Consider the following 13,489-nt stretch of genomic DNA (forward strand, 5'->3'; position numbering starts at 1 on the left):
CCATTTTTACAGTTGGGTTTTTACTGGAGCAATCTAGGTAAAGTACCTTGCTCAAGGGTACAACAGCAGTGTCCCCCACTGGGGATTGAACCCACAACCCTCCGGTCAAGAGTCCAGAGCCCTAACCACTACTCCACACTGCTGCCCAGTGAATATATATATATATATATATATATATATATATATATATATATATATATATATATATATATATATATATATATATATATATATATATATATATATATATATATATATATATATATATATATATATATATATATATATATATATATACACACACACACCAGTGCTTGAAAAAAAAATGATTGCCCAAATTCTGCTTTGATTGTGTTTATTTCTTTACCGCAGAGTTCTTCATGCTGATCCAGGTTATCAAGAGTCTTGCGTGAAGAACCTTCATTTTAGTTCATGTATCTACCCAGCCACAATGTTCCTGTACTGCTATTTTTGGTCATTTGAAATGTCTCGTCAGGCAGTCCTAAAATCGGGCATGTACACCTGACAGCAGCTTATCACAGGCAGTAATGTGACAGGTAAAGCCATCAGCACTTTATCCAAGAAGAATAACAAGGCAACTATACAGAGCAGGAGTGAAGGAAAGGACACAGGTCAGCAATCAATCAGTGCATCAGTCACCCCTCCAGCTGGAAGAACTGGTGTGACAAACACTGGTCTGTAGTTCCTCTTCTATGAACCCTTTACCATAATATATTTGCAGTTTTTCCCTATGCTTTTCCCATGGTTATACTATGCATTTACCACAGCTTACCCTGGGTTTCCATGTTTGTGAATATACTTTACTCATACCTTGCTATTCTTTACAATGCTTACCTATGCGTTGGCATGCTTTCACTATGCTTTATTACACTTTGCTTTTACGATGGGAAACTTTTATAAGGGACGGACATGGATTAGCATTTTAGTAACACGCACTTACTTTGTGACAAAGCGTGTTCCCTCCGTTGGATTTGCTATATATTTTGATGCAAGTACTTGGTGAATTTGAACCTCTGGGACTCAGCAGATCAATGTAAAATGGTTCCCTGGAAGACACGCATCATTGGATATTACTGATTTAAACAAAAAAGGGTACTCCAGGCCTAAACCAAGAATTTAGACACCTCTTACAATTTCAATCATCCTTCCAGAAGCTTTAAAAAGTACCAAACAACAAAACAAGCAGCAACTGTGATAAAGAGAGTGTTGGCAATCAATACTTGAGCAAATTATCATATTTGTTATCTGATGCTAAAAAACACACAAACCTCTAACAGAATGCAATCCCAGGGAGAGCGAATGCAATACTGAGGCGTTTGTAATTACATTTTTACACAGAGCCAAGAACAGAAACATAGGCAGACAGAACAGACCAGCGACTGCCCACCGTCTCGGAGAGGGCTGATGCCACTGAACTGTGAAAGGCAGATAGGCCGCAGGCGAGGCTGGCACAGCGACCTTTCGAGTCTCAGCTGTGCTATCACCACAGATAACGTGCTTGAATAAAGGTTATGATACAGCGTGACATTTTCATTCTGACTGAACAACTTTACCAGGACTCCTCATTTAAAAGTGTGCGGCCGGGCGTGTGTTTAGGGGAGGGGCGCTCTATTCAGTCCTTTTCTATATTCAGCAATGCCATCCTTTTATACAAACCCCTGATGGCAGCTTTGCCTCCCTAACCCATGGGAGCTTCCAGCCCAATGCAACACTCCCTCTGGAATCCCCAGTGAAGACCAGCAGGACACAATTTGATTGACTTGATAAACTGCGCCAGCTCGTGACAGAATCTCTCACAGTCCCTGACAGCTTCCTTCAATTCCGATGTGTGATTATCGATGTACGTTGTACCTCATCTGGATTTGATAGGGCAGGAATTCTTCAAGTTTTTATTTTTTCACAAAATCAGGTTGTATTTTGAACGAATGCTTTTCTATAACCTGACAACTGCTTTCGGATCTCAGCCTTAAAAGGCACAATTCATTTTAGTTTAAAATGCCAGCATTTGAAAGCATTCCCATTAAAACACCCCCATCACTCCAAGCATGGTCACTATGGAACTTAACTGGTTTAACTGGAGCTAACTGGTTAGAATACGGAACAAATGACACAATCACGTCTTTGAACAAAAGAGAAACTTTATTAGAATTAGAAAAAAGTAGATTCAATAATATTAAGATACCTTTTTTTACAAATTTCTTTTTCCTAAGGCAAGTTAAGACATCAGCCCTGCAAAGTCTGTACAAATAAAATCTGAAAAGATCAGTGTAACAACACAGGAGCAGAGGTGATGACTGAAACATGATGAATCTGAAATGAGAGAAAGGGAGTTTTAAAACTTCTGTTTTATATCTCATGAAGAGCAGATCAGTGATGTCACCTCTGAACAGATCCATCAGGATTCACAGCCTCGCGGGACTGGAGCACGCCAAAGGTTCTTTCTTTGTATCTCTCATCCAGTATTAACCCTGACAATGCCTCCGGCTCACTTGTGTCCATTTCTCATCTTCAGAAGCGAGTTTGCAAATTAAAAATCAGCTTTTTTTATTGAGATTCGAGTCACAGCTGATCTGAAAAGTAAAAGAATCTCAAACGGCGTCAGATTTTGGGAGTTTCTCCGAAGATTCAGTGACACTAAATTAAAAAATAAATAAATGACTGATACCTGGTAGGGAAGCTCATTCTCAAACTGTTGCCTCCTACAAAATTTAGTATCCAAAACCGTAAGATGTTTAGTTCTGCGTCCTGAGCTGCTTGTCGTTAGAGGTTTTATAATGTACTTAAACTTGAATGATGGACTATATTTGGCAATGCAATCTGTGTTAAAAAAAAACTCATGTGATATGCTGCTGCACGTTTCTTAGGGCACACACATATGTGCGTTCTTAGCTGTGTTTTTTGGGGGGGGGGGTGTAGAGGGAATTATGGATTTCACACTGCTGCCCATGAACGCAGTAGTTATGCAACACTGTGAAACTGATTCATTCTAGAAGCAAATGGTCTTATTCTTAAGTCTGCTTGCCCTACCTGCATGACCTAATACAAGCCCTTGAACAGTATTGGTGCACTCAGAAAGGACGTATCAGTATAGATTGTAAAGTGTTACTGGCTCTGTGTGCGTGCGTGCGTGTTGTGTCTGTGGGAGTCAGGCGTGCTCTTTAGCCTCGCTGGGCAGGGCTGAGACGCTGGCCAGTGCGGGGACGAGGCTGCAGTAGATCTCAATGCCGTGCAGGAAGACTTGCTCGTTCAAGAACTCGTTGTGGTCGTGCAGCAGGATCGGGGTTCGATTCATCGGCGAGAAGCCGATTGCAGGCAATCCAACCTGCAAAGGAAAATAAGAGGAGTAGGGCAGGTTGATTTTATTTAGGGGTTGAGGAAGCTCACTCACACAGACACACAGTGTAAACCGTTAAAAGGAAAGTAAGATAAACAGGATACATGTCCTTGCATAGGTACATCCTAATCACACACTACTGTACCACAGGCCTACAGCATTTCCAGTTAGTACACTGGCATTGCATTGCCACTGTAGTGCCACTGCGCCACCATTTCTGATAGATTCAGAGAAAGTAGCGTACGGTTGCTATGGACAAAGCAACAGTAAAAGAAAACGACTTACTGCTCGAATAAATCGGCTGTCGGTTGCTGCTGGAAAGATTTCCTTTTTTAAAGCCAAGTTCCTGATGAAAGGAATGAACAGAAAGGAGTTTCTTGTTTGTTAACATGGTGGATGTTTTTGAAAAGCAGTGCTGGTCTGTACATCTCTGCAGGCTGCACTCACATGTCGCTGCACGCAGTGCTGAAGGCTCTCCACCAGGGGTCAGTGTGCTCCGTGGAGGTCAAGTTCTGGTTCATGTGTTTCTGTTCAAACGAGACGAGAAACTGACCATTCTTTTTTAATGAACAGAAATACTGCTACCCTTATCGTAACTATATTAATACTACTGGTGCCCCCTACACCTAGGAAGGTCATTTTTATACTCTATTATTATTATTAACATTACTAAATACAATAAAACAAAAATGTTACTGTATTTAACCTTTAAGTCCTGGTCAAGAAGGTAGCATATATCACCAATCAGCCAAAACAAACAACTTAATCTAATTCCAAGAAACAATTCAGGAGCACCGGGCAAAACTAAAACATGTCTCAGCTAGGCAGATGCACGTTTTTTGTTTGATCTCCTTTAAAAGGTATAGAGTCATTAAGTTTCAGTTCTTCCTGAGGTTTATTCAAAGACCGTGAAGCTAGAGAACAGAGTGGAAAGGGACCCATGCTAGAGTTAATGGGTTTAAAAGGTAGATTTGTTTTCAAATCTGCAGCACTGAAGTGCATTAAAATAGACCCCTATGGAAAACAGTAAAGAGGCATGAGGGAACCTGTTGGAGTCATGGACAGCAGCGTCAGTCTGGAATCGGAGAGAGAAAGCCTCCCATCAGACCCTTGACCTATTTTAACAGTTCAGCTCTGTTCATACCAATGCCATGAACCCTGTGATTTTTGTTGTCTATGTACAAGACCTTGGCATGCTGTCCATGACCGATTATATGATCTTGTTAGGATCCTGAGTTAGTTAGAACTGGACTGCTCAGATACTGTACCTGTGCAAACTGGTAGGTGACACCTTCCCCAGCGGCCTGACACCACGCTTTAATCTGCTCTTCAAATTCCTGTTGGAAAGAGATTCATTTTCATCATGCAGTTAACGTTTCAGGTGCATTAGAAACAAATCAAATAACACCATGGAGCACGTTTCATCACAGAACAGAGTCAGGATGCAATGAACAATGCTGCCACCAGAGCGCTATATGTATCTTGCTGCAGAGCTCAAGTCTGTTCATGGGTCATACACAGGGGTTCAGATTTTCTTTTTTTACTGTTTTCGGGTTAAAGCTGGGGTTATTCTGCACGGAATCACAGCTAATGCAGTGCCTCAGCCTGTGCAGTGCCTCAGCTAATGCAGTGCCTCAGCTAATGCAGTGCCTCAGCTAATGCAGTACCTCAGCCTGTGCAGCCCCGTACCTTCAGACTGACGGTGGGCGGGATCCTCATGTCAAAGCTGACATCCATGTTGGGGGGGATGACGTTATAGGCCACGCCCCCTTGCACCATGGTCATGTTCACTGTGGTGACGTCACCCAGCGTGAAACACTCACTGGTGTTCAATCTGGAGGAGAAAAGAACAAAAGCAATGAAAATGGATTTCATTCTACTTCTACTTCAGGTTTGGAGTCTATGCCCCAGTGATTTTGGACATTCTGCTACCCTGCTCCTACCCTCTGTCCCGAGTCTGTCTCCACTCACTTTACAAATGGGTCCTCTGGTCCGGGTTTCTGTCCTTGATATAGTGGACGGGGTTGACTTTGTGGAACTGCAATCATTTATCTTCTAACCCTTCTATTTCCCAGGCATGACTCCTACTCCTTAGGTACTCTCACTCATATTTATTGCATTCATTCCTGCGTAGGCAGCTACAAACAGTTACACATTTAAAAGGCTTGTTTTTAATAACCTGGACCCACAGAGATCCAAATCAAACGTTTGCAGTAACAGTTAAAATCCCATTAATTCCCCTTACTGTTTAACACTGCCGAGAGGCTTGTGTAACAGCGCAAATTACACAGCTAGCACCAGCACAGCACTTGACAGAAAAGCATTCGCCAAGACAGAGCTTGACAATAGAGAACGACACGGGAGAGAACAGCCCTGGAGAGCAATGCATTAACCAGGGTAACAGCAGCCGCAGCAGCAGGGAATAATCACATCACCTGGCACCGCCATGCCCTGTCATTCCCAGACAAGACTCTCCTTCCCCTGCACCATGCTTCTGAATGTCATCATCCGTGTTACTAAAAGCCAGGATATACTCGACTGCCTGACTGACATCATCCTTGTTATTAAAAGCCAGGATATACACGACTGCCTGACTGACATCATCCTTGTTATTAAAAGCCAGGATATACTCGGCTGTCTGAATGAAGCCACCTGAACGTCTGCTCTTACCAGTCTCCCGTAACATCTATCTTTCATATAGGGACCCTAGATATTGTTGCTAATTCATGTCAGTTTTATTGTGTCAGATTGTGTCATGTCAGATTTACAGCCGTGGATGTGGTTTGGACACATCTCATAAACGGTGTATGGTACAGACTTGACAACTCGGTTAAGATCACTAGTGTCGACACCTATACAGCATGTTCCACTGTGTAGCACAACAACGCTACCCAGGACTGGACAGTCACACTAACAGCACAGGACTGGACAGTCACACTAACAGCACAGGACTGGACAGTCACACTAACAGCTCTCAGGGGTTTTCATGAGGTCTTACCTGGTCTTCTCCTTCTCTCTGAAGTCCATGAAAGAATTTATAATTTTGTGCTGTAAAAAAATAAAAAATCTGTAATGTTTTTTATGTCTGCAAAATAATGTAAAAAACTGCAAGGAGGGTTATATTTGAATGACTTTAAATGATGGTGCTATTTAGACCCGCCATGGTTTCAGATCAATTAAATAGACCCCAGTGAAGATATATCCATACTGTATACAGCGAACCGTACACCGTGGTCAGGGACACCTACCAGCTTCTCAGCTGCAGTGTTTTCAACGAATCTTGACCCATGCCCTGGGTTTCCAGTACATCTTACTGTTATCCCTGCAAGCGACATGTGAAACGTCAGCTTAAATCCAACAGAAAGAGACACACAAACTGCTACATTCTGACAGCTGCTGAGCTGACACAATTCTGACATGATTCACATTTGTATTTCGAGTCAGTCCAACAGGCAGTAAAACGGAATATTCCTTTTTAAAAGTAATTCTGTCTTTCACATTTTCTTCGGCTCACAATCATTGTAACAAAAAGCTACACTTTTGGTAACCTTCCCATGAAAAGTTGGGTTCATTTACAGATTGGCAATAAATGTCATATATATATATAGCTGTTTGCGTAGCATTTTATACAGCTGTATGTGTACAGCGTAAGAAATGTATTGTTTCAGATTCAATACTTAGTTTTTTTCAAGCACACATAAAGGATGTCACATGTCTTACACATTAACGTTGCAGTCATTTATAGATTCTAATGTAAAATTTTAAGGAGACAAGAAAGAAACGCTTTGACTGCTGCCTACTTCAAGTCTCAAACTACACCCTTGCCCTTGGTAATGTGGAGTGGAATGTTACTCACACCATGGGTTCCTCTCTCCATAGAAAACTGTGAACGAGTCTCCAGGGTTCGCCAGGCCTAGAGAAACAGACAGAAACAGGAAATGTGTGACACGCTCCACAAGCCCTGAAGCAGCGAGCCAGGGGTCGCACTAAAGCCCTTTCTGATGGGTTCTCCAGTGGCCGTAGTGGGGTATTAAATCCAGGATCCTAATCTATACTGTGTATCAGATATACACTACGTAAGGAATGAACTACTGTGTTACGCTAGAAGGATGAGACCACACCACACCACGTTTCAAATCTTGTTTACCAAACATTGTATGTTATTGCTTAGATGCAATGCCATTAGTATTAACAGAGAGAGGTAATTGATCGAATCAGCAACATTTCCCTACAAGAGGATTTTGAAAGACTCAGCTTACGAAAGGTTTCATTAACACCAACCATTTTTCATTCATCAAAGCAGGCTTACACTGAGAGAGGTGATCATTAGAAGCTGTACTAGCCATGCTTTATAAACCTGCCCTGTTCCCCTTCCCCACATTACCTTCGTCCAGTGCAAAGCCAATGTTCAGAGCTTGAAACTCAGGGAGATTTACAAACATCTCCATTCCTTTGTGACCCCCAACCTCCTCATCTAAACACAAGCACAGACGATCAGCAGGGAAATGAATCACATTGTTTTTATATAGCGCCTTTCACGGCTCAGCCCTCTCAAAGAGCTTCACCATCACACAGTAAACAGACCTGTGAAACGAGACCGAACGATAAAAGAGTAAAAGTAAAACGAAAACGCAAAATAAAGACAGAAAATGTAATCACACTCCAAACGCTTGGGAGAACAACAAACAGGCCTTCAGCCAGGGCTTAAAGTTAAGCCATTCCCCGCTTTTTTGTGCTGCCTAGCTACATTTGAATACACCTTTGTTTAACAGGTGTGGTGTGAAAAATATAACACAGTGATTAGTCCCTCTAGTTTACCTTTTCAGTTTGTCAATTTATATATTGTGAATATGTATTTCTTTATTTTGTAAGCCCTAAAAATGCTATTTTTAGAGTGATATTTTTCAGAATGAATGCAATGGAATATTGTAATCTGGCACTTTGCTTTTCTGATGAGGTGATTACCGTTAATGAACGTTAAAATTCTCCAAAGCGAGTTGAAAAAAAAAAAAGACATATTTTCACCTGGGACAAACATCAAGTGTACTGTGCGAGGAAACCTTCTCCCTTCAGACTTCAGTCTCCTAATAGCTTCTATGTACCTGAAAGCAACATTATTAATTACACAACAGAACTTCACACAACTTTTTAAATACACATATGCAAATATACAGATGTACTTTAAAATAAAACACTGGCTTCCGAGCTTCAGGAAATGACAGCCATTTTATCATTCAAAGCACATCTTCTACTCGGACTATACTAGCCTCACTGAAACTCACTGTATGGTGACACACTTCATATCCTGGGTGCCTCTGCCGTATATGTTCCCTTCTCCGTCCTTGAATGCACCAAATGCATCGTACTTCCAGTGTTCCTACAGACAGCACAACACACGTGTGAGCAGACAGGAGTCACACTGGCCACAGTGTGTTTGTGGTACAGCTATGGTTGAGTTACTGTACAGCAAGCTCCCTCCTTTTTTTTAATGATACAGTACTTACAGCAGCGGTGGCCAAAGCTGGCACTCCACTCCTGGTCTTTGTTCCAACCCTGTTCTAACTGAACCAATTAAACCTCCATCCAGACCCTGATCATGATCTCAATTCACCTGTTAATCCTGGAGCGGAATGAACCTCCAGGACCGGGATTGGACACTCCTGGCTCAGTGTGCACGGTTTCCAGACGTGAATCAGATGTAAAACCAATACGTTAGTTGTACATTATTGTACCATCTTACCTGGAAGACAGGCACCACGTCTGTGTGGGAGTTCAACAGGATTGATCTGAGCTTCGGGTTCGTCCCTTCCCAGGTCATAATACCCACAACTCGCCCGGGACAGACCTGAGTGTATACAGAGAGAGACTCCGCTGAAAATCAGATCATACCAAGTCCTCTTCAAACGCTGGGGTTCACAAAACTTAGAAGAATCACACTCAACCAATTCAAAACAAATACATATCTTTAAAAAAAAAATCATAACTTTAATAAAAGACCACCAAAGGACAGCTAATCAATACATGTTTCAAAATCTGAAAAAAATAGATAACGACTGACATATACATACATATCAGTTTATTCAATTCATTTTTTTATTATATTTCCTGCACTACATATTACTAGATCGGTTTGCAATTTTGAATCATTTCCAGACTTGTAACCAGTATCTGTGTCACTGTGGTAGAGAGGGCCACTCGCCTACCAATTTACATTGGATAAAGGAAATGATATAAATAATAAAATAATTCCTGCCATGGAGGTTGAAGGACTGCGTGTTGAGTAAATGCATGTTGGACTGTGAGGTAGCATCTACCCCAGCTGCACCTAGCCATGTTGTAAAAGACTGACGGACGCACATTTTCATAAGCTGTCACTGTGCCTTGTTCCTGCATTGCATCACTTTAGATGGACAAGCCCAATCACGGCTTTCCTGGCGGAGGGATAGATGATCCTGCTGTGTTTTTAAATATACCTCAACTTTCTTAAAGGGCAGCCCCAGCTCTGCTGCAATTCGATCCAGGAACTTAAGAGCACCCTCTGCAAATAGAAGAGCACAGCCGTCATTACTTCAACAACAACAATAAAACATGCGGACTGCGACGTGAGAGACAGGACGTTATACAAACCTGGCACCCTGATCTCTGTATCTACATGGAGAGAACATCCTGTTACTGCATGCAAGGTAATAAGTCATTGCACATAATAAGAGATCTCATATTGTGCAGTGCGGGGAGCTCAAACTGCGCGAAACGGACAATAAGAGATAGTTATAGTTATTATAAACTAAACTGCTCCCATGTCTTTTTTTTTTTTTAAGTGGTACTGTGTATCACAATGTAATTCCAGGCTTGTTTTTCTATAGGATAAGTTTGGATGCTCCAAATGCACTTGATTTGGTCTGAATACATTTAAACATTCGTTTAAACCAAGTACGAACATGTTAACAAGTGGCTAAGAAGGACTACAGAAATATCTACACTCTCACATTCCCAGGACGTCCCAGGGCTCGATCGAGTCAGCAGTCACGCTAGTCTGTTAAACAATGACTTTCCTATTGCGTCCAAGACCAACAGCCTATTTTCCATTATCGGTGCTCCACAATCAGTGACCAATTATACAACCACTAACGAGCCATTCATTCTGTTGTTGCAGCGAGATGTCCAGGGACTTTGATCTTTCCAGTGGACTTTGCAATTTAAACCTGTCTGCATGCACAGTATCCGTGTTGGGAATACATTCTCCACTCTCATAAACTGTTTAATATGGAATACTGCGAGCGGTAGTGTGAATGCTAGTATTTCGAAGGATGCTACCCCAGTACTCCGAATAACAGGTGGGATCTTTACCGTTAGCAGTGTCTATATAATGAGCAACAGTACTAGTGCAACAATAACCCATTGAAACGGGACTCAGGCTGAACATGCACAGAGACAGCAAGCTGGTTATTAAACCCTAAATGGCTTCAAGGGCCTTTGTGATGCATGCAAACTAAGAGCTTTTTTTTAACCTGCGTAGAATGGGACCAGATATCTTTTTTTTTTTTTTTGACAGGTACGTTATGTGGAATTGTTGCAAGGAGTTTATTGTGTGAGTTGGTTGGTATTTTTTCATGGAAAAGCACCGACCGTAATCAGGCTCTGGGTGGACGGTCTTGATCCTCAGGTACTCCCTGAAGAGACTAACAGAGGGGTCCTCGGAAGACACTGAGGGGTCCTGGCTCCATCCTCCCCTTGTCGGCCCATCTTTACCTGGCAGCATCTCAGACTCACCTTGCCTGGAGTAAGAGAGTCAATCAACACCCTAATGTCACCACATCTGTACAAATAAACTCAATAAGAAGAAGAGAGCAAGCCACCAAAATCAATACTGCAAAAAAAAAAAAAAATACTGTAGGTCACCTTGAGCTACATTCCCAGTGAGATATAGCATGCATTAGAACAACCAATGACTAGCCGTGGATTCTACAGCTTTATTAACCCACTCCCCTAAATATAACTTCAGGTATTTGAATTTACCTTGCTCTGCACCAACAGCAAAGGTAAAAGCACTTGATGAGAGGATTGGATGATAACTAATAAAGTCTAGGTTTATTCTGAAACACGAATGTAAAAAAGAATCTCAAATGGGGAGGGTACACCTATTGTATATAATCTCAAATGGGGAGGGTACACCTATTGTATATAATCTCAAATGGGGAGGGTACACCTATTGTATATAAAGAATCTCAAATGGGGAGGGTACACCTATTGTATATAAAGAATCTCAAATGGGGAGGGTACACCTATTGTATATAAAGAATCTCAAATGGGGAGGGTACACCTATTGTATATAAAGAATCTCAAATGGGGAGGGTACACCTATTGTATATGTCGATTTGGTGTGGTCAAGATGGTTTCATTGCACGGCATTCCACTTAATGTCTAACTAGAAACTAGTAAAAATGCAGAACAGCAATGGGTGTGTGGGTTGCATTCTATTAATCCACTGTTGACTGATGACTGTAGCGTCACACCCATAAGACAGAATCAACCAACCAGGAACAGGGCTTGGTACTTACAGAACGGGTTGGGCCAGATTGACAATGTAACTTTTGTGTCAATCAATATCAGACTGATGACAAATCCCAAACTTTTTGATGATCAAACTCCCCACCCCTTGAAATGCAATATTGTACTCTTCAGTTTTCTTAGTTTATCATGTAGCCTACGTTTCTTGCATGTATATAAGCAAGGTGCAAGTCATCCATGGGGACACAGGGAACAGTGATTATGTTCACTTCCTGCAAGTGGATTATTGACCTCTAATTAGTAAAAGCTTGTGAGATTAATTTGGACTGTCAGTACCAGAACACAGATGACATCTCAAGACACTATAAATAAAATCAAAGCTTACAGTAACTAAATAAAATATAGAATGTGAAAAAGTGTGGTCAAATCCACTAGAATGGACACACAAACAGCTAAACATGTTATCTGAATACATTAATAAATTATACAGCATCGCCTCTGTCTACAGCTGCCGTGCTTTGTTTTTGACAGACTAAGCAACTTTATCATCACCATATGGCGACAGATACCTGTAAGAGAGTGTATATCACGATGTATATCAATTTATTGATTTTTAACATTACACTAACCGATTCAAAAACGGATTCTGATTGTTGTACGAGACAAAACGGTCATTGCAATGGAAAGAGAAATACTGTTTGCAACTGTGCTGCTTGGATCTCATTCATTTTCAGCAATCTGAACAAGTTCTACATTGCATTGTTAAGAACCTATGCAAAGTCATACACGTTACATTATAAAAAAAATTAAAAAAAAACACATGAAAACGGAGTGACTTCCTAAGGCATACAAACATAAATAATGAATAATAAAATGCGATTGGATACTACCTCGATTGACGTACAGCTTGGAGCTCCACAAAGCCAAACCTCACACTGAAATAATGTGTGCGCAAAACAACCCAGCTCGCCTTCTGTCACTGACACACACAGCCAGGCTAGTTAAAGGATTACCCAGTGGTCGATACGAAGCAGTGTCGTCACAGAATCTGCCTGCAATAAAACTCGGGATATACCGTATATATTATATGACTGTTCTCAGTAAATTCCATTCCACTTACATCAAATGGCGCTGAGGAGTAAAAAATATATATTTAAATACTTATTTGCATATCAACAGGACTTGCCAATTTAAATTTAAACCAGCGAACAGGAAGTATTTGTATCCCAGTAATGTTTGCAGCTCAGTAATGTTTATTATTATTATTATTATTATTATTATTATTATTATTATTATTGATTAATAATAATAATAATAATAATAATAATAATAATAATAATAATAATAATAATAACCTGCAAATTCAGTACACAGAATCAGTATTATGCATCTGACAGCCAGGAAATGCAGACACCTGAATACTGTGAGACACAAAGCCAACACATTCAGTGTAATTAACTATATACTGGGGATCTGAAAGCATGCAAATTCAATAGAACCAGCAGCTTCAATACAGATAGCTCACTAGAACTACTTGGGTTCAAGACTCGTCAAATCACTTTAAAGATACTGTCTCAGAGCCACGGAAATCAGTTTACTGAACGCTGCTAACAACTTAAATAAGGG

General features: G+C 40.9%; 1 protein-coding gene across 3 annotated transcripts; it reads right to left on the minus strand.

The window, feature by feature from the left end:
* Positions 1 to 2,141: 2,141 nt before the first annotated feature.
* Positions 2,142 to 12,889, minus strand: LOC117411779 (aminoacylase-1A-like). Of its 3 annotated transcripts, XM_058988351.1 has the most exons (16): positions 12,754 to 12,859; positions 11,372 to 11,448; positions 10,982 to 11,130; positions 9,829 to 9,893; positions 9,096 to 9,200; positions 8,638 to 8,732; positions 8,381 to 8,457; positions 7,740 to 7,829; positions 7,212 to 7,268; positions 6,604 to 6,677; positions 6,354 to 6,403; positions 5,045 to 5,189; positions 4,624 to 4,692; positions 3,803 to 3,882; positions 3,641 to 3,701; positions 2,142 to 3,343 (listed from the first exon to the last, which is right to left on the minus strand). In XM_058988351.1, exons 3-16 carry the CDS (start codon positions 11,112 to 11,114, stop codon positions 3,167 to 3,169), a joined length of 1,278 nt encoding a protein of 425 aa, XP_058844334.1. In that variant the 5' UTR covers positions 11,115 to 11,130; positions 11,372 to 11,448; positions 12,754 to 12,859; the 3' UTR covers positions 2,142 to 3,166. The 3 variants fall into 3 exon arrangements, with proteins under 3 accessions (XP_058844334.1, XP_058844333.1, XP_058844335.1); XM_058988350.1 differs by lacking the exon at positions 11,372 to 11,448 and having other exon boundaries at positions 12,754 to 12,889; XM_058988352.1 differs by lacking the exons at positions 10,982 to 11,130; positions 11,372 to 11,448; positions 12,754 to 12,859 and having other exon boundaries at positions 9,713 to 9,850.
* Positions 12,890 to 13,489: the final 600 nt, after the last annotated feature.

This window comes from Acipenser ruthenus, chromosome 16, assembly GCF_902713425.1.
Source record: "Acipenser ruthenus chromosome 16, fAciRut3.2 maternal haplotype, whole genome shotgun sequence".
NCBI lineage: Eukaryota > Metazoa > Chordata > Actinopteri > Acipenseriformes > Acipenseridae > Acipenser > Acipenser ruthenus.

Excerpts from the sequence above, each read along its gene's own strand:
- LOC117411779 (XM_058988350.1), bottom strand. The coding sequence starts at position 11,114 with ATGCTGCCAGGTAAAGATGGGCCGACAAGGGGAGGATGGAGCCAGGAC. Across the intron at positions 6,404-6,603 it reads ACACTGCAGCTGAGAAGCTG|CACAAAATTATAAATTCTTT; the intron begins GTAGGTGTCCCT and ends ATTTTTTTACAG. Across the intron at positions 3,344-3,640 it reads ACAGCCGATTTATTCGAGCA|GTTGGATTGCCTGCAATCGG; the intron begins GTAAGTCGTTTT and ends TTTCCTTTGCAG.